We start from the raw sequence: 21,365 nt of genomic DNA, 5'->3' as shown, positions 1-21,365 counted from the left end.
GAATGGAACTCTGCAGTATAATACTGTATTGCAACTAATGTTGTTTTGCTGGCACGTGGGGAAAGGGGATGAAGTACCGTACGTTGGTTTGTTCTTTGCATTGTGAGATCCCCCGGAGTGGCGGAAGGATTGCTATTTAGTGCCAAGTGACCGTATGGTTTTAGCTTTAGAAAAGGGTCAAGGAAAAAGGCCTAAGAGGTGTTGTTCAGCTTGTAGCACTGGGAAGCGTTGCATCAAGTATGGGAGAGCAGAGGAGGAAGATGTAGAGCTTTTGGTGGCCCCAAGGCAAAGGAAGCCAGAGTTGCCACAGCGAGAGAGGGGTAGAAGGAGGGAGGACGAGTCAAGTTCAGAGGCCATGTGCCGACAGTACGTGTGCTGACTTTTTGGTTACCGCTGCTGGCCCAGGGTGTTCCCAGAGCCAGATATGCCTGCGCACACTTTGGGACAGCACCTGTGGCGAAGGTTTGGTTCTTCAGCTGAGGATGACAGCAGCCAGGAAGGAAGAGGCTAGAGAATTCAGAAGCTTCTTGCCCATGCGGGCCCCTTTTGATAGCAGCAGAAGACGGCACCGCGGAGACAAACCCTTCCTGCCAGGCACAGGAGGCAGGCCCTGGCACTTATGTGCGTCCGGCGACTGCGAGAGCAGAAGTGCTGTGGCTCCTCCTGTGCGGAAGCCGATGGTTGCCCAAAATGGCAGGGCAGCCACCTCTCCCCAGCCTACCCCGCCATTCCTTTCTCTCCTCTTGGTTAGAAGGCGCTCTGGGTGTCCTTCCTTCCCTTCGGAGCAGGTTGGGCAAGCACAGTCCCGGGCTCCCCTCAGCCACCGCCCTCGCGGTGATCGAGCTCCATGGGAAATGAGCCCAGATGTGAGCCCTGGCTCGCCCAGGGAGCACCGGAGCTGAGGTGATGCACCGGGACAGGCAAAACGGAGGCTGCGCAGGCCAGGTATGGCTCCTTTGCCTGCGCTGCCCAACGGCCGCCGGCACCAGGGTCGCGCCGTGCAGCTGCCACCCTTGGCGGAGGTTCGGGTGGTATCGATGGGCACCCGTGCCCTTTGTGCACCCAGTGCCTGTCCCTCACGGCTGCCTTTGCCATCTCTCCCACTGTGACACAGGCTGCAAGGCTACCGCGGCCACTGTGGCAGGATCAGAAGCTGACGCTGCCTAACATCCTCAAGGGCAACAGCTGCTGAACAGGCTCTTCATGGCGAAGAGCTCTGCTGAAGGCCTCAGCAGCAGCCGCGGGACTCTGTGGCAGAGGGACGAGATGAAGAGCGTCGTTCCTTACAGGGCAAAAGGCAGCGGCCCAGGTGAACTTACTTGACAAGCCAAATCTGGTCAGGGAGTCCCTAGCTGGGCCCACGTTCCAGTTAGCGCACTGACCTAGATACACATTATCACAGTGTGCTGCAGCTACACCTCGGTATTACCATCGTCACTTCTGTGTGGGTGAACATTTAATTTCCCACGAGAAACATTTCTTACAGTTACCGCCAGGTTTTTGTTATACATCAAGCTTGTTAGACCATTAGTGCAGACAGCATAGTAAACCATCTCCACTACTGTGCAAGCTGTCATCTGAGACCAAACTGGGCTAGCATTTATAGAGTGTAACACTGCTGCCATCAAACTTCCCCCAAGGCGGGCCTGCCTGACTTCCCTTGGGCTGCACAGGGGCAGGGAGCGGAGGAGCCTGCAGCTGCAAGCTCCCCGCGGTAGCACAGGCTGCAGCGAGGAGGCAGGGCTAACAAAACGGGCCGCTGCCTCCCCCTCCCTGATCGCGCCTGAGCTGCAAACCAAAGCCCAAGCTGGGCAGCGGGCTCCAGGGGCAGATGCGGCTGCAGGACCGTACAGAACCTTATGGAAGGGTCAGCAACGACCCCGCTTATGGACCGGCGTTATTCAGACTCATGTTGCCACGGACGAAACTTCCCACAGCAGCTCGCGTTTGCAAAGTATTTGTCTGAAGAACACGTTGAGAAGAAGTCGCCGATGGTGCAAAGCAGGGCGCTGACGTGACCTGAGCGTGGAGGTGGGACCCCTCACAGCACACCTGGCATGACTAAAATGGGAGAAGCTTGGTTAACAGCAAGACAGACACTAGTCATAGTTTTGTTTCCATTTATTACTGCTGCCAGTTAAGACCTACGTGTCTCTTTAATGGCCTTTGGAAACAGATTTTAAAGCAATTTGACAGCACACAAATTATAATACAAGCGCACTGAACGACTGATTGTTTTTCCATTTAGGTCATAGAGCCTCTACAAATGCTACATAGATATTATTACTGTTATCATCATTATTTAATCTGCCCCCACCACCCTGGGCTTCAGGGTTCTCAAGTTTCATTTCTCATTTGCTCCTGTATTTGAGCGCTTCAAGTTCACGCATGCCTCAAGGTTTAGGCTGCTGTTGTAAGGCACCTGCAGTGCGAGTACCGCTCCTCAAACATGGTAACGTTACAGGAGACAACAACAACAACAACAACAGCAACAGCAACAGCAACAACAAAACCAACAACCGTGAGCAGAATCTTACATATAAAGGCAAGAGAAAATTAGAAATTTCATAATTATAATGCAGTCGAGCATAATATATTAGCAAGGCTTTCACAAATACATACCCTTTCAATATTCCCCCCCTCAGTAATAAAATATATTTATCATCTGCCATCATCATTAAGAATGTAGGTATTGTACTAGCACTCAACTAGATTAAAAAGAAATATATATGGTTACCGAAAAGTTACTTTCCTCCCTCCTTCTCTAGCGGCCGCACTGTCTCCCTTGAGATACGGACGTTCTCCTAACGCACAGTTCTGAGATTGTGTAATTACTTTTAGCATCAGACAGCGTCAGTTGGTACAGACTCCATTAGCTTTTGCACACAAGGCACAGTAAATCCAGGGTCACGTAGTAACTATTCATAAATACAGTATTTCTCACTTACAGATAGGTTGCAAAGCTACAGAACAGAAACAGCAGTCACGTTCTTCTTTCAGAAATGTTCTTTTCAAGTATTTTGTTCCTGAGTTGATTACAAAGCCCAGATTCCTTTTCAGATGACCTAACATTAATACTCTACGTAGGAATTAGGAAGGTATGAGAGACCGAATAGTAAGGTGGCCTTCACCAACTACATATTCAAATCCTCCCAGAATGTCAGGAAAACCAGAACTGTGAATTTCAGATTTCTGTTTTGGGCTGGCCTTGGGGAAGTGTCATTCTAGGGGTCTTGTCGCTGCCGTTCGTTGGAAGATTTACTTAGGTCTCTTCTTTGCAAACAAGAATGAAGTAACTTTTGCTGCTGTATTTCTAATACTTTAAATTAACCCTTATCCTAAATTCTTTGCCAAAAGGAGTTTTGGTGTCTGGATGACGGCCTCTTCTAAAAGTGACACCCACGTGCTGAAAAACGTTTACCTGGCTGTTAGTTTTGGCAGCACCTTCCCACAAGTGTCCAGAGGGACCCCTGTCTGATTCTGGGCTCTTGGGAATGTTTCACCTCCCCTGGGTTGGACGTGCATCCTGCCCGCGTCCCCGTGCTACAGCAGTTCGAGGCTCACGCTGGCGTGCACCATCCGCCTCTGCTCTGGTTTCCATGGGGAGGCGTTCCCCAAAATCCTCTGATGTCAGCCTAGTGTTGCCTGACCGTACGCTTTTCTTTTCCAGTTCTTCTTAGTTAGATTTTTCATTTCAGTTATAGTCAGATAAGCCCAACGCAACTCCATTTCATTTCAGGGGAATTATCCTGGATTTACTCTATGATAGCTTTGATCAGCACCTGATCTTTTTTTTTTTTTCCTGGACAGACCTGGTTATATATTTCACATGGAAAATACTGCTCTGTCTCACCAAGAAGGTAGAATTCCTCTCTGGCTCCTAGATTCTACTGTTTCCATAACATAAAAGCTGCAAAACCGTATTGGTGTGGACCCTATTTGCTGGGGATGAACACAGTTTCCCAAGTCATGAACTAACATAGAAATTTACATAGAAATAACTGTCTGGGATTTCTGCTTTCAGAACGGCAGAAGTACTTACTAAAGTCGGGTATTGTTTCGGACTTTCATTTCAGCTCTTTACCTGCCTTGGACAAAGTGACACATCAACGGTTTGTGTCAAGGACACGTCATTTGACTTTCTCTGAAGGCCAATTGTTTTCCAATACTTCCATGTTCCGTGCGTCACTGTTAATGGAAGAGAACCGCCGAGGGGGGCACCGCAGCCTATTTTGGGGGCTGGTGCTCTTAACTTCTATTTGCATTGTAATTTGCCAGCTTGTTTGCTAGCTAATTTGAGAAGCAGAGAGTAACGTTTTTGCCATCCCATTTCTTAGCGCATTTGTCAAAGATTTATTACACAACGCAGTAAGCAGAACGGCAACCATAAAAAGAAATCACAACTCTATTTCACAGAACGTAGCTTACAGATTCTTTTCAAGTAATCGCTGCTTAGAGTAACATGGTTGAAAATATAGAACGCCAGGTAGCACAGGGCTTTTGACAAAACTCTTGGGAAGGAGCTTTTAAGAGGCCTCATTATGAATGATCAGAGTGAAAACCGAGAGCCAGCGCAACCTATTTGCCGAGGTTTGACAAAATGGCTGTTTGAAAAGCAAACCCTTTGGAAGAAAGTAGAGAGCCGGCCGTAGGGAGGGTTTGCGTTCACTCAGTGCTCCCTCCCCCCGGTGTGGCTGTGTAGTGAAGGAAGCCTTGAAGTCCCAACCTCATTTACAAAATTACTGCAGCAAGCGTGTCATGACACGATAGTGCCCCACACCATGACGCCACCACTTGTGCGTGCCTGTTTAGACAGGACGTGGACAGTGTCATGACCAGGTTACTGAACTTCCCCCAGCTTGCACTCTTTCTGAAGGCACAGTAATGCTAAATTGCTTGGTTGTAACACCTCAGTGTTTCATCTGTGAAGAAAGGAGTGGGTGCGCTAGAGGTTAATGGGGGCGACGGAGGGAGCACTAACCCTTCCACTTCCGTTGCCTGGTTCGGTACGTGCTCTTGATTACAGACTGGTAAGAAACGACGGCTCGAGCCGCCACGGCTGCGTGCCATGGCAAGAGGAAGCTACGGTACAGAGAAGGAATGACTAAGGTTACAACACAACTTGCCGGCAAGGGTTTTGCTGCTGCAGATGGGCTATATAACAACAGGTTTTGCACTCTTTTCCTTCATAACTTCACTTTCCCGCCTGCCCCTGAAATAAAACTTGGCAACACAGAGAAAGCCACTTAATTACCTCCTCCCCACTGCTGCTTCACTGCGGTTACTGCTGGTGGTAGTTTTGCTGCCATGTTTTCAGAAGTTCGGTTGCCAGCTGTGAGATGTGCTGCCAGGCAAACCTGATGTGGGTGGATTCCACTGTGCGGGCACAAATAGCAAAACGTAGCACAAACTTCTCTCGCAGGTGGCACGGGACCAGATGGATCTTCTTGGCCTCATTTATGCTTTTAAGAAGAGCCTTGTTCAGTTCATTTGAGCCCTGAAATCGTTGTAAATCAACAGATATGGTGATGGATTTCAAAAGCCAGTTTGGAACATGTGAATCCCACCGAGCAGCCGAGCCCAAGTGCCACCAGTAACACGCAGCCGCTTTCTCCCCTCTCGGTCCTTTGCCGTCAAAGGATTACAAAAATGACGGCACAAGGGACAGTTTTTCAGCCACAACGGGATTCATGGATTACCTGGGTTTTAGAGGCTGGGGTTTAGAACTGTGTTCACACTGGGCGTTTGTGAGAGCTGACTGCTTTTTTGTGCCCTAAGGTCGTGAGCGATGTAGCTTCAAGTAAAAGCATTCAGCCCCGTGCTGATCTTGAGCGCTATAATTTTATTCTTTGGGGAACTACCTTAGCTATCGCACAGCCTTTACTCTTCTGCTACGCTGCTGGTAACCCAGAATTGCAAGAGATGCTAGGAGCTTCTGCGCTTTTACCGCAGTGTTCCCTTACTGAACGCTGGCTGCGGTAAAAGAGCCACAAATGGACAAACCCATCCATTCGGCAGCGGTTTTGTTACTGTAGTGGCATCGGCCTTCTTGACGACATCCAGATCAGCACACACGTTCTCTCAAATCTGCCCAGGTGTGACTTGCCTGCTTTGCCTTTTCCATATGAAACCAAGGCATGACGGAGAGACAGTTTCCCGTTGGCACTGAGGAGAATTGTATTATTCTCCTGGTTTTGGATCCTAGTGGGGTTAGAGCTGAACCCAAGGCAAAACCTAGTTTGACTGAGGCCAAGTTGCCAGGGAATTTGCATGAGTGCCTGAAATTCATGGCTTAGCCTTAGCCTTGTAGGAGATACTCGGGCAACTTGGGTCAGTCACTGGTGACGACGGTGCCCTGCTTTCTTATCAGAGGTGATCCATCATTAAAATGAGGATCCTTGCCTTTAATATGAAATGCATAGCTAACTAACTCTTAGGCAACACAAGCAGTTATACGATGGTAAGTTAATGCCTTGGCAGGAGTGACGGGGGGGAGGAGAAAGATTTCTGTATCTTTCTTCTGTTCTGCTCTCACAGTTGCCCCGAGGGGCTGCTGTGACACGCGGGTGTCACGTCAAATTGAAGTTAGGAGTGCCTAATGCTCTCCCAGAGCTTAGAGGAGGCAGCGGCCAGCTCTGATTGAGTCTGTCGGCTTCAGTAAGACCATGTTCTCACCTCCTTGGAGAAATGACTAGCTTGACCGGTATTGAATTGCAGACATGACAAGGAGGCCAAAAACTAACCCTTTGGCAGGACACGTTTGATGAAATAGTTGCAACCTGAAAGTCATCGATTATTACTCCACCTGCTCAACAACGTGACAGGCCAAAAATTAAAAGTTGCAGCTAAGCACAAAAATAAAACCGTATTTCTCCAGAACAAAGGAAGGAGAACTATTTCATACTTCTACAGCTGTGCAGCATTGCAGTTCAAGTCCCCTGTCCCTTCGTCCTACTGTAACTGCAGAGAAGTTGCAAGTATCCGAAGAGGCACTTCAATACCAGTTACAGAAGTCACAGGAGGACTTTTGAAAGAGTGACGTAGAAAGCAAATAAAGCTGCAGAAGTGCCTATAAAACGCTCTCTCTTCATTTAGAAGCTTCATTTAAAAGCTTTGCTTTCTTTTCTTGGGCAGGGAAGGCAAGTGATGCAAACGCTGCCGTTTCAACATTGGTTTTCAGCAGAATCACGCCTTTATCCAACAGCTTGCCCAAAAGTTTCTCAGCTGGGTGTCCAATAATTCCATGCTACTGTAAAACTGTCTTTCCCTGTACATCTAATTTCTTCCTCTGCATCATCGCGGGCAGGAGAACAGATGTAGGTGAACCACTGGTCTGATCAAAAGTGACAGCTCCTGTGTTGCTACGCTCTATTTCACCGGGACTGTTCCTTTACAGTAGAAGTAGAGCCCCGACTAACAGCTGTCTCTGCAAAACTGGTGTTTGCTTGTTCCATATGAGAGAGCAGACTACAACCAGCATCTTGTTACCAAGCAATAAAAGCCACAGAACCTATTCCTCAACAGCTCTCAGAAGTTGTTGTTAGGAAAGCAATTAGAGTCATGTTTCCACTTACTGGAACATCTCCATCCATATTCTGTATCTGTCTGATCCCCTAGCGACAGATGTCTTTTTTTTATTATTTTATTTTAAACAACATAAATTCAGACAAAACCCTTTTGCTCTTCCAGGTGAATTCCCCATCACCTTGTTGTTAAAGATTCGTTAGCTCCCTCAGCCAGTTGCATCAAACGCAGGTAACTGGGGCAACCAACTGGCTGCAAAAAGAGTTTGTGAAAAGTAGCAGTACCACGCCTACCCAGAAGGAGACAAGATGTGCTTGTGAGGCTTCAGAAAGCCTACAATCTCATTTAGGTGTCCTGTGGACTGGAAAACACCAGTGCTGTGGTTATTATTACTATTGCTCGGTGTTCAGATTCAGGGTCACAAGCCAGCCCTTTACAGAGGCTGCCGTTGCAAGCTCCCCTATTAAATGAGTTCTTTACCTGAAAGAAGACACCGATCTCCCGCCTTTAATGTCTGATTAAACAAGTTGAACCCTCCCAGCTACTGCAGCTCTTACGCTCTGAGCGCAGCGTGAGTTTTCTAGTTCCCGTCAGGCAAGGCCTCTGTGTCAGGGAGCTCGGCGCTTACAGCGATTTTGGGGACTGAAAGGCCAAGAGGGGCAAAAGGGTCAAGTTCAGCAAAAAAAGAGCAGACCAGGGCCAAGGGCGGTTGGGAAGCTGGCCTCCTATGCAACCTCTTCTTAGTCATATCTTGCTCTAATTTGCCCAGTTGGACTGTTGGATTTTATGAAGGCAAAGGTAGTCTTTAAAGAAAACAACAAAAGGGTGTTTACTGCTCTCATCTTCATCCATTATAGTCATTTCACATACACGTGCGCGCGCGCACACACACACACGCAGAGGTATATTAAGTGCACACACGTATAAAAGTGACTTGGAAAGAAACGTCTAATACACACACATACACTCACATGTCATGCACCAACGTCTAGGGAAATGGATTAAAACCATCATCTTCATCAAAGGCCATCAAGCACAGAACACAACAGTCATTTTGTATGACTGTGTAGCCATTTGTTTGCCTTGACTATGTCTTCCCATACCCTAATATGCTTGAATTTCTCTTCAGCATTTGATTAATTTTTTAGCAAAATTGTCCTAAGCTTCTTTCTTTAATCTGCTTTGATCTACAGGAACTCCCTTTACCTTCCTGAAAAAAAAATAATTAAGTGTATTAGCTACAAAGACTACATTCAATTGCATGTTATTGTATTGCTATAAAACATGACAGGAGAAACAGGAGGTCTTAGCTGCCTTACCTTCAGCCGAAAGCAGACTAGTCCCAAGACAACCTCAGCGCAGATCTCAAACCTTTCATCCTGAAGGACTAAGTGTTCAAACTGATGCGACAGCGTGACGTGCTGAGGAGAGAAAGACAGTCCCTACACTGTATAAATTTGATTCGTCAGGAGAAAAGATGAGCTAAACTGTTTGCACCCCTACATGCTTTTCTCTGTTCCCTCTTCTGAGATGTGGTAACATTCACATATCGCCATCTGCTTATGTGAACTTACATTACATCCCGTTTCTGGCTTCCAGAGACCGTACCCGGCCGTTACTGTATTCGTAGCTCAGCCTGTCTTAGGCGGTGCTAGCCTGTTTCTTAATGAAACCTTTTGGCGCGGTTAACTGTCCTGATAACCTGTTAAGAGTAAATAGTTGTAGCAGCACTTCTTTTGGTTTTCTGCCACTGTCAGTTTTGGCTGGGAATGGCTAAAGGGTCCCAAAGTGATGGTGGGGAAAGGGGGAGATGCACAGACACACACAGAGAAAATGGTGACAGTTCCCATGCAAAACAAGCTGGAAAGATACGCTTTTGGAATAGTTCACTTAGCATGAGACTCGCTGTGAAAAAGGGGAGAACTTGCTCCCTCTCCTGACCCGGGTGCTCAGGGTCAGCTGAAAAGAAAGGCGATGGCAGTATAATCAAGCAAATGGAGAGCACATCTCAGCCAAGCCGTTTAGAAGCTACTGGGGAAAAAAAAGTGACACTGGACACCAAGCCGGAGCAATTCTTTTGAGGCATAGGAAACCTGTGCGCTTCCAAAGTCAAACAAGTGGGGAAAACACCGGCAGGCGTATTAACAACCAGCTGGGAGGTCTTCACGTCGGTCAGTGACGCTTGCGTACTCATACTCCCAAGGAGAAAATGAATTCAAAAGCCCTTGGAAGAAAAGAACCTATGTCCTCATCGGGTCCCGCAGTACCTTGTCCAGCCCCCCCTCACCGGCTGTCATCACTTTTGGGCTCACGTACCTAAAAAAAAAGGAGTAAGGCAGCAGCAACCGGCTGTTAGAACTGCAGTTTGCCTTCGTGCGACAGCCGCTGCACCAAAACTTATCAGCAACATCTAAAATGACGCTTAAAAGTTCCTTCTATTTTATGTGTTTATGATTGCGAGTCATTTTGTAAAAATAAACAACTAACTCCATGTCTTTTCCTTCCTTTGCCCCTTGCTTTTTTTCAAGTTGAGGGGCAGATATCAAACAAAACTGAGGCACCTCACTTTGGGCCAGGGTTAGACGTGGAAGGTTTCATCTCACAGGGACTTTTGCCAAAAGGGCAAGAACGAGGCAAAACAGAAATTGCAGAAAAGAAGAAAAGGAAACGCATTTTGCAATCTTAATCATAGCTTTGTGATGTTTGTGTATCTCTTAAAATAGAAAACCATCGTTTGTTTGCACTGAATCAAAACACGGATTGAAAACCGTCATATTGGGCATACTGGCACCCTCGGCAACCAGCCAGCCTTACCGTTGCTCCCACCTCCTCTCTGCTGCCTGTTACCTCCATTTCTCATCTCCCGCTAAAATGGGACTGAAAGCTCTTTGAGTCGGGAGTCAGATCAATAAAACGCCCAATCCTTTCCAAGGCATTCAGATGTTCTGCTCGTATAGAGGGCAGGAGCTTACAGCTGTCAAAATTGACCAGAAGAAGCGTATGTGTACGTACAGATACCTGTAGGCATAAGTGCATGGGAACGTGTTGGAACGAGCTTTTAGTGTCTCCCCCTATCCTCAGGTTGTACAGCCTCACGCGAGCTGACGTCTTTTACCCAGCTCTGCAAAATTTCTCGCTGCGTATACCAGGTCTTGGAAATCAAAGCCATAAACCCCGCCATGTTCAATGAGATGAGAATTTCACAGCTGTTCAGCTGAATGTAATCACCAAGTGAATTTAATCAAAATTTACCTGGGTGAGAACTGAATAAAACCAAAATTTAAGATTTGGCTTACTGCGGGAAGTTTGAACAAGACAACTGCGGGGCCACGCTCTACCTTTTGGAGCAGGTATGTATGTCCGCTTTTTGCACCAGAGAAGTTTTCAGGAATTTGAAAGAAAGAAAAGCAAGGGGAAAGAGAGACTATTGAGCAAGTCCTAACAAGTAGCAATAGTTTGTGAAGCCACCGGGGGGCACCAAGTGTTTTAGATTATAGAGAACTGGCAAGGAGAGGAGGTGGAGGCTTCACTGACGTTTCACCTGTCAGAGCTTTGCTCACGCAGTTAGCCCAGGCCCTGCGCCCTGGAACCACGAGCTGTCATCCTGAAGTGGTTTTACAAAGACGGCTGCGACCAAACGTAATTCAACCCAATGAAGTTCAACATTACTAAGCCTGGAAGTCCAAGCTCTGTAAGACCGACGGGCTTTTAGGTATCACACCTGCCTCTCAGGGCGCCCAAGAGCTGTGCCCGCGCTCTGGATGTGGGCACGGCAGTGACTCACGGGGGGACACGTGCGGCCTTAGTGCTTCACCTTGTCAAGACGGGCAGGTAGACTGTGAAAATCAAATCCTGTTTGGAGAAGCACAGGCACTGAAACTAGGGATAGGAAAGGAGGGGAGGTAAAAACTGACAGGCTGTTCTCGGGTTTCTGCTGACCGTGTACGTACCAAGCCTGACCCTCCAAATGCTTTTGATTTTGACATTCGTGCCACGCTGTGTCCCTAGCGTCATTAACTTTAGGTTGATGTTCAGCTATTATTTAACCTTTGAAAATTATTTTCTTTAACGCTGTTATATAATTTAACAGAAAAAGGGGACACACACAAACCATCCCACGTACTGTTTCTAGCAACGCCGTTGGGACAATCCCTTCATCGCGTGGCTTCCCAAAGTGGAACCACATGGACTGCGTCAGTGGCTGGGGAAGTCTTGGTGCGTGTGAACAGAATGCCAGTCCTTCTCTGCACAGTGAAATTTAGCAGGCTGAAGAAAAGCAGCTTGTAAGGGATTTTTGTGCATCACTATCGACCTCAGGTAAGTAACCATTGCTCTTCTGCAGTGAGAAGGGAAAAAAGGAAGGGATCTGATTCATTTGGCTATTCAGGATTAAGGGAAATGTCTGACATCATCACTAATGGGAGCAGTAAACTTGTGAGGCCTTAAGATGTGGTCCCTGTTTAAAAAAATTTGTGTTTGTGTATGCATATGTGTGAATATAGGTATAAATAAATATAAATAAGAAAGATAAATGCTCCCGCATTCAGGTGTTTTAACTGAAATTTGATTTTTGGGCGAAGCTTGCAAGAACTAAAACAGTTTTTGATTGAAGGGGTCTTCTCTGAAGCACCAGAGCACATTAATGGCTATAAGTAAATAAGCATAGCTGCCTAGCCTTGATCACTTCATACTTCTCCTATAGATTTCGCCTCTCTGCCTGCCTTAGCTCGCATCCCACTACCCTGTGAAGGAAAATGCCATCCAAAGAGTCTTCTCAACAGCCCTGGGACTGTGCCACTCCCCAGCTGAAATGCCGTCACTGGCATTGCTGTTCCACGCAGTTCCTGTTTCTTGGTCTCTGCTGTTAGTTTTTAATGGAATTCCTTACCCTGGGCAAAGAAAGGCGTATGCGGTGCACTGATTTCTTCTGGTTCTGTGAGGATTCATCTAAGTGCAAATACTCGCGGGGATCACATACAAAAACATGAACTGCTAAATTTCTCGAATTGTTTCTGAGCTCTTTGAGAGCAGGAGCTCTTTGAGAACCGACAAAAGAGTAATATATGGTCAAGCGGTTGGCAAATTGTCCTTTTACAAATGGGTCATTTGGGTTTTGCATGTATACTGTCTCCGAGAGTTTGGACTCAGTCCAGAAGATGGTTAATGTTGCTGGTTTGCCCTCTTTGTACATCTCCTCTGCGGCTTTAGGACTTACCTCCAAAATTTGTATTTTTCTCTCTTGAAAATCTCAAGGCACTTCACCTGGCTGTGCAAAAGAAGCCTAACGAGAAGTCTAGAAACACTGGATAAATCTTCTTACAATTTTCTATGACTTGGGAGCTGAAGTGTCTGGGTTTTTTTTCTAGTTGATGACAGCATCTGTACTGGGATTTGCATGAACTCAGGAAGGAATTGAAACCCTGCGTCCCCAATCTTGCAGTGAGGCCCAGCCCTGCACGCGAACAGGCGTGCCTTAGCTGCTATTGTATAGCGTGAACAGGAATGACATGCCCTACACACAGGTACGTCGGCGTATGAAAAGTACGTGGTGTACGACTGCACGCTACATCCCAAATGCAGGCATCCCCTTCGCCAGGTTCCAGCCCAAGGAGCTCTTTCAAACCTCTGCTCTTCTGCCTGGCTCTGTGTGCCTGGCCCTTTCCTTCCCTGGGGCAACTCCTTATAGCACACGAGAGGGTGGGGGGGCGCGGGGAGAGAGAGAGAGAGACCTTCTTCCCGCTTCCCCAGCTCCAGCCACTCTGCTCTCCACCTGAAGGCTCTGTGTGCCTGCCTCTGCCGCTGTTCCCAGGTCCCTTCTCGTTCTACCTGTGTCCACTCTACGACCCACTGTAATAAAGGCAGCTTCAGAAATATCTCTGGCAACTCCAGGGCTTCACCTAAAACACAGCTACCAGTCCCAAGTACACAAGGTACAGTGCCCGCTCTTCTCTTCAAGGGCTGCCTTTGCCAGCACTGGGAACATAAAAGCTGTTATCTGCAAGATGCTACAACACAGTTAAAAGGAAGCAACTGTTCACAGACTCACAGAATCACAGAATCATAGGTTGGAAGGGACCTCAGGGATCATCTAGTCCAACCTTTCTAGGAAGAGCAGAGTCTAATGAAGATGGCCCAGCACCCTGTCCAGACTTTTCAAGGCCAAGCCCTGGGACAAGCGATTAGCTAAAGTGAAGTTAACACGTGAAGTTAAGTTCCAAATTACTTTTTGTGCTGAAACCTCTCTGTAGGTCTGGAAATACAAACCAGTGTCAGGCTGGTTTGCTACTTCATTGCTACACTAGCAAAAGCAAAGTCATTGCAATAGATCTGGAACCAAGAATAATTCCTGAGAAGAGAGGAAAATGGGGAAGAGATGAAACACATTTGAAAATGCGGTTTTGCAGCTGCTGATACAAGCTGACCAACGTCTGCAAACTCGCAAGAGGTATCTTCAACTACTGCTAGAGGAGGGAGCAAACAAAATGCAGTTATTTCTTGAAATGTAAGTTCGACAGAGAAGTGCTGGAGATAGAATTGCCTTCTTTTCATAGCTGCTTTGGAACCCACTGAATTTCATCATCACTTGTCTCGTGTTGGCGGGGTGGGGTGGGGTGGGCCGGGGTGGGGGTGAGGAGAAACTAACTTAGTGGTTCCCATCTGACAGATGTATACAGTGACCCAAATTCTGCACTCAAAGTTGCAAACGTGAGGTTGTAACTTATTTTTCTCTGCACACCAGGCAACATTTTAGTCCTTAATGGAATATGAAACATGCACACTCAGTTCAAGAAGCCCTGCGAAATCTAGCTGTCTGCACCGCCTTTACGAACAAGGGAACGTATTAGAGTTGTACTTTGGAGTCGGTATCTTGAAGGAAAGAGTGATTTGCTTAGCCTTCCTGAACTGTGTGATCACAGAAAGCATAAAAAGGAAAGGTCTTCAGCTATGACTGTAGGAAGACGAGCGCTTTTTGGCTGGACGGTCAGGGAGATGCCTGGGAGTCAGGGAAAGCGGGAACTTGTTGAATGTAAATACTGACCCATGGAAATCAGCCTGATAAAAGGCCATGTAATTAATATGGGGTTTCCATCAGGAGGGCATGATTCAGGTTGCCGCAAGGATGACAGAGCATCAGGATCGCCACTCTTGTCAAAAGTTTACTTCTGAAAGCCTCAATAAGGATAAAAACACAATTCAGGTATCTGTATAGTGAGTTGAAACTTACAGAGCGATAAAAATGAGAAGCAAAGAGGGTACCCTCCATCCCAGAACCTTTTCACGTCGGAAGAGACTTATTCACGCAGCGGTTTTACAACAGTGGAAAAAGCCTTTCTTAGGAAGTGATCTGTTTAGCACCACAACAGGAAGGAATGTGTGCCTGCCGAGGGTTTGGTATACTAGCCCATGCTCCTAGCTAATGGATATTCTTGTAAATATTTAGAGCCAAGTCATGGATCTCCCCTCACTAGAAGTTTCCCTAAACTTCATAAAGATGAAAGGTGTGCTTGAGTTTGACTGTACTGCTGCAGAGGAGGTATGTATGTAATTCAGAGTGGTGCCAGGTGTGGTTTTTAGAGATAAAAACCCCTCTTCTTTTTACACCAAGAGTAAACTTAGTACTTATTCATAACAATGTCAACAAACTGTAAATTGTACATGTCCTTTTTTTGAAAAAAAAAAAAAAAAAAAGAAAAAAGGTGGATTTTAAACAGAAAACAAAGAAACCACAGAGGTAGACATGCCCAGTAGGTAACTGTATCATAAATGCAGCCCAGTGACCTTAATCATAATCTAAACATGCTATCAATGCATGCACATTAATAAAAAAAAAACCATTCATGAATAAGCATGTCTTTGCCCAATAAAACCTCCCACCAATAAACCAGTAAGCCCCCAATAAAAGGGCTCTGGCTTGGCTTAATTTCAGAGGGAACTATGGTCCCACACTGCAGAAATTCCAAACTCCTGGACTCGTCTTCCCTGAAGATTAACACAAAGCAGATGACAGTTTTGATCCTGCCGTGATCTGAAATTGTGATACGATGTGAGGCAAACAAGCAGCACCCCTACTGAGGCCAACTATCCAAAACGTGTTGTCTGTGCTGTCTGTTGTGTGCAGAATCACGGAGGGGTAGCAAGCTCATCGCCCCCCTTGCCCTCCCACCACAGGTTCCCCAAGAAAGCAAATTCCAGTCACCTTGCGGATGTGCTCCTGCAGTCCCGTGACCCCGTACATCCTCAGCACGAACCAGAGCTTCAGGGAGCGGAACCTCCTTCCCAGGGGGATTTGCCAGTGCTGCAGGCCAGGGAGAAGGCCCATGTTAGAAGTCACCGTTGCAGTGGTACTGCAGATATTGTACATTCTGCAATGATGTGGTTCAGTCTGCAATGAGTGTGTTCAACCCAGCCAGCGTGGGTTCATGAAAGGCAGGTCCTGCCTGACGAGCCTGATCTCCTTCTACGACCAGGTGACCTGCCTAGTGGATGAGGGAAAGGCTGTGGTTGTTGTCTATCTGGACTCCAGCAAAGCCTTTGTACTGTCTCCCACAGCATCCTCCTAGAAAAGCTGGTGGCTCCTGGCTTGGACAAGTGTGCTCTTTGCCTGGTAAAAAACTGGCTGGATGGGTGAGCCCAGAGCGTGGTGGTGAATGGAGCTAAATTTAGTTAGTGGCCAGTCACGAGCAGCGTTCTCCAGGGCTCAGTGCTGGGGCAAGTCTTGTTTGAACCCTTTACCAATGATCTGGATGAGGGGACTGAGTGTGCCCTCAGTAAGTCTGCAGATGACACCAAGCTGGGTGGGAGTGTTGATCTGCCTGAGGGTAGGAAGGCTCTGCAGAGGGTTCTGGACAGGCTGGATTGATGGACCAAGGCCAACAGTATGAGGTTTAACAAGGCCAAGTGCCGAGTCCTACGCTTGGGTGACAACAACCCCATGCAACTAGTCTTATGACTAGTGGCTGAGGGAACTGGGATTGTTTTATTCTGGAGAAGAGGAGGCTGAGGGGAGACCTTGTCGTTCTCTACAACTACCTGAAAGGAGGCTGTAGCGAGGCGGGGGCTGGTCTCTTTTCCCAAGTAGCAAGGGACAGGAAGAGAGGAAATGGCCTCAAGCTGTGTCAGGGGAGGTTTAGACTGGAGATTAGGAAAACTGTTTTACTGAAGGAGTGGTCAGGCACTGGAACAGGCTGCCCAGAGAGGTGGTGGAGTCACCATCCCAGGAGGTATTCAAGAAACGTGTAGATGTGGCACTTTGGGGCATGGCTTAGGATTCTTGGGCGTGTTGGGTTGACAGTTGGACTTGATGATCCTAGAGGTCTTTCCATCCTTAATGATTCTATCATTCTATGATCTTGAAGCATACACATTGCCCCATCCTACAGGCTGTTGCTAGAGGTGGGTCTAATGGTAACAGAAATGTCTACTTGCAGTTAATGCCCTGGTGTGATTGTTTAATACTCAACATTTTCAAATGAAAATTGGAAAAGGAGATCGGCGTCAGAATGGAAGGGTCACAAGGCAAATCAAATATTCTTTGTGCTTCCTGAATTCTCCCTGAAGGCTTTGGAACAATAAGTATCTTAGAAGCTGACGTACACTGGGTTGCTTACAGTTGTGGGGCTAGCATCTACAATGACAGGCCCGTCATCCATTTCAAAACTACAGTGTTTCTATTGGTTCCAGGTTAAAACACAAGTGCATTTCAGAAAATATGTTATTCACTCTGTGAAGGAAAAAGATCTTTAGGACGATCCTTTCTACTGCTTAAACCTTGAGTTATTACACATGCAAGACGATGTCTGCTTTTAAAGGACTTTTTTCAAAAAACCAGAGTTGAAAGTTTCAGCTTGAGGAATGTTAAAGATTTAGCAAGCTGCATCCTTCCTGGGAAGAAGCATAAGGTTTTGGGGTTTATGATAGCAAGAGAAAATAAAAGCCCTGGAAATACCAGTGTGTACAAGTTATGGTATTAATTACTACAGTGATGCTGTACTTACCCGGTAATCTGTTACGAGGCCTGGAAGTTAAAGAAAAAATGTTCACATTGCTTCATCACAACAGCCAAAGCCTACAATCACGCAAACGCTATTGGAAAAGCTCTGTCTTAGCTGTCCTTCCTGTTTGCTACAAACTTCAGCATCATCAGTGTCACAGGACCACTGAATACCTAGTAGGATACTTGGCAGCATGCTAAATGAAGGTGCTTGTAGTAAGCTTCATTCCTTGGCTAGTCCGAATATACCACTAACAAATTAAAGAGTTTTCAGGAGGAGAAACACAGTTTTCCTTTCTGCTATACTTCAGATCCTGTGGAGATGATGGACTAAATACTGTGTTCGTTGTCCTCTTGTAAGGAAAAGAAGGGGTTGATAACATGGCAGTCATTAATTTTGTTGAAACAGTGTGCAGAATCCCCAAGCTCACTTCATCCCTCATTCTCCGCTTCTAACAACCTTTTATACTCGGTCATATATTTGTTGCTAAACCTTCAGCATCTCTGACAAGTAACTTGAAAACTCGATTCAGAGTTGACCTCTTCCTGCTTGGAGAATCGTATTCTGCGGTTTTTTGTGGCTTTTCGTTTGATGTAGCGAAAGCCCCTGACTAAGCCAGACTGACCCAGCCACAAAGCAAGCAGTCCAGGGAGGCAAGCAGAGGGCGTTTTTAGTTACCTTTTAGGTGAGCAGGCAGAGGCAAGATGCACCTCCCTTTTCTTTGAACGAGGTAATTACACTGATTTCACAGTACAGGAAATTGCAACATCAGGCTGGATTGCTTGCAGTAAGCCAGTGACAGAAAATAAACTGACCTAAAGTCTAAAGCACTTCTTTAGGAAGAGGCGGAAGAGGCTCCTGCGTGGAGCGTGAGCTTCACAGGAAGGTGTGTACTTGACTGGCAAGGGAAAGTGCTGCCTAAGTGCTCCTGGAATTCGGATCCGCAAGGTAGAACCGTAGCTTCTGGATTGACCGCTTTACGTCACTTAGGTAATTCTCAGCCTTTGTATTTTCTGGGGGTGAAAAGGCTGTATTGCCTGTGTTACAAGCTCTGTTTCATTGTTCTCTCATCTATGCAGCCAAAAGATAAGAAAAGCCACGGTCCTTCCTCCCTGCAACATATAGCCCCTTGGCCCTTGGCTCTTTAAGCTGTTACTCGGTTATTCTCCAGATGAACCCCCCGCCACAACAACCAACAGTCATTAACCTGTTCCTGGGCTTCAGGAAACGAACGTGGCTGTCTCAGCTCGGTAACGAGGCAATTTGATATCATTCATACTCTTCTGCATTGTAGCAGCCATTGCTGTTTGAGAGCTGCAAGGCTGGTAGCAAAGACAGTAAAGCAACTAACTGGTGCTAGATAAATAATCCCACGCTCCTGTAAGGGGCTACGCCTAATGATCCACAACAACGCCTTTCACAAGCTGTGAAGCAGAATGCGATCAATGACGAGTCCTTGCTTACAAGCCTTAGCCTTACATCTGTATTTAACCAGGAGGAACTGCATTGTGGGAGCATATGTGGCGTTCACAGTAGAGTGTAAAGCTGCCTTCTTCTAACACTGCCCTTAGGATTTGACCTATATCCTGGGCTGCCAGGCAAGCTAGTGTAATCTTCCTGGTGTAATGATGCAAATCACATAAAATCATAATTAATGACAAAATAAAGACTTTCCCCTTGGGGCACACGTAATTGCCATATGGGTATTAAGAGCAATTGCTCAGATAGATACATTTTTCTGCTCGCTTAAATTCCTGAATGAGAGATGAGCAAATGCTACTTCATTTGCCTCGTAAACCATGAGGGGAATTCTCAGACCTGAGTCGTACTCAGAAAATAGAGCCCTCTGTTAGGCAAGGCCTGTTCCAGGAGTGCTGACATCCCATAAATCACACAGGGGTCAACAGGGACTGTGACAGCCTCACACCTTTGCAAATTTAACTATTTGTATTGAAGGCATAAATCTGGATTGGGATTAACAGTTTAACTGGAGGCATTTGCATTTGACAAGCATTGCCCAGCTCTTGGAAAACTGATATCAAATGGCAATAGAACACAAAAATTTAGCCTCGCTAGACTGCTAGTAACCAGCTGATCTCTTTGGAATCCTTATGTCCAGACCACATAACATACCATCACAGCTTCTGAAGGCAAGACTGCACAACCTACTCTTCAGCTGCAGAGATAAGGCTTTCAGGTCAGCTAGGTGGCCTCACTGAAAGCATCCAGTTTTAAGAAAGGTTTTATTTTCTTCTGGTGTTATTTAACTTGGGGGAAACTATCAGCACTGTCAGTTGTCGCAAGGATGTATTTTCACTTTAGTAAAGGTTGTGTTATTTCTCCTCAAGATACTTATTTTTCAGGTATGTTTCAGTAAAAGCTAGTGATGTCAATATATTTGCCATACCTTGTATTTTTCCTTTAAAAAGGCAAAAGAACAGTATATTTTTTTTCTTAGCAAGTCTAGCCTTTGGAGGGTGAACCTCAGCTCCAGAGTTACTGCATTTTCCTGTTTATTGCACTGTTCTCTATTTGCATCGCCTGGAAATGTAGAAAAGGAATACAATGCAAACTTTCTGACAGCAAAGGATGGAGGCACAGGATTCTATTTTTCCTAGGGCTTTTTAGTGAATGGTGGAATTCTGGGTGGTATTAATTTAAATGTCAGTGAGTTGATAGCCATAACAGAGAAAAGAGAACAGTACCCAGGAAATGCTTCTGAACAGAGAGCAGCACCAGCAGTTCCAGGAAAGACACAAGACAGAGTACATGGTAAGAACATCCACATGTGATTCACTGATGAGAAAGTTATGAGGGAACTTGCACCACATGTTGACACTGCACTGCTGTGACCTTCACAATTAATCTCTTATTAACCGAATGTGTAAAAACAGGCTTTGGGGTGGCAAATGGCACCGTGCAGGTGCTAGGTATGTGCAAGGAGCAGCACTAATCTATTAAGGAGCTTTGTACGGGGCCTAAGATATGTAAGTTCTTTGCGAGCATTTTGTGAAGGGCTTTCATGAGCATTTGGTATAAGACAGACAGACAGCCTGCACTTACCTCCTTCTCTACGATCAATGTAAGAACATGAGAGCACCAGAATAATGTCCCAGAGAGCTGTCATTCAAAACAGTGCACAGATATCACACACAGCTCACCCTCTTCTTTGTGGTTTCAGGGAATGTTTGCTTCTGACATGGGCCTTTGAAAATTTGAATCAGAGCTTGCATGCATAGCTAAGCACAAAGGTCACAACCTTTAGAAACCCTGAAAAACAATCAGGTCTTGAAACAATCCTGGCGAAAGATATGCTGGGGAAGGCAGTTGAGGGACTGAGATACACAGCACCCAGTAATACAATTATCTAACTACCAAAAGATCATTAAGGATTTTCTCAACACTTTGACAAAGAGCTAGTGGTAAATCTGGAGCTGGGGAAATCCCAGTACAAAAAGGTTGATACAATGCTTTACAAACGGCTTTCCGTCAACTGCTTTTTATGCTAACTAAAATCTCACTAGATATGTGTTTGCACTTTAATGAGCTTAACTCCCTGGGGCACTTTGAACATGGAAATAGGCTCCTAAACAACTCTAGGTAGGTTTACGAGTTTCAGTTCTAACCTTAACTCCTTCTTTCCATTAAATATCAGTGTGCAGGTAAAGTACGAACAACAACAACAACAATAACAACAGTAATAATAAAATAATCGCAATAAATTATACAATTACCAGACTCCTGATAATGATGCTGCAGGTAAAGCGGTTCTAATTTAAAGGCACCTGTTAAATCTGATCTTTTTTTCACCCTGCATAAAAACAGAAAGAAATCCAGTTGAGAAATTTA

The 21,365-nt window shown here is 46.0% G+C and overlaps 1 protein-coding gene across 6 annotated transcripts in view; it reads right to left on the bottom strand.

Annotated features, from left to right (window-relative positions):
• Positions 1-2,106: 2,106 nt before the first annotated feature.
• Positions 2,107-21,365, bottom strand: part of LOC142053157 (aromatic-L-amino-acid decarboxylase-like) — a 60,992-nt gene continuing 41,733 nt past the window's right edge. For 3 of the 6 annotated variants that reach the window (XM_075084346.1, XM_075084351.1, XM_075084349.1), the window contains 5 exons: positions 21,251-21,327; positions 19,924-20,057; positions 15,722-15,820; positions 8,844-8,945; positions 2,107-5,497 (listed from right to left, as the gene is read on the bottom strand). In XM_075084346.1, coding sequence (XP_074940447.1) covers positions 5,282-5,497; positions 8,844-8,945; positions 15,722-15,820; positions 19,924-20,057; positions 21,251-21,327 — 628 coding nt within the window. In that variant the 3' untranslated portion in view covers positions 2,107-5,281. Of the gene's footprint in view, positions 5,498-8,515; positions 8,735-8,843; positions 8,946-15,721; positions 15,821-17,519; positions 17,540-19,923; positions 20,058-21,250; positions 21,328-21,365 lie in introns of those variants that run through there. The other 3 variants (XM_075084348.1, XM_075084350.1, XM_075084352.1) reach the window with 3 other exon arrangements.

Source organism: Phalacrocorax aristotelis, chromosome 2, assembly GCF_949628215.1.
Source record: "Phalacrocorax aristotelis chromosome 2, bGulAri2.1, whole genome shotgun sequence".
NCBI classification, from domain to species: Eukaryota; Metazoa; Chordata; class Aves; order Suliformes; family Phalacrocoracidae; genus Phalacrocorax; species Phalacrocorax aristotelis.
This window is presented reverse-complemented; position numbering and strand designations above follow the sequence as displayed.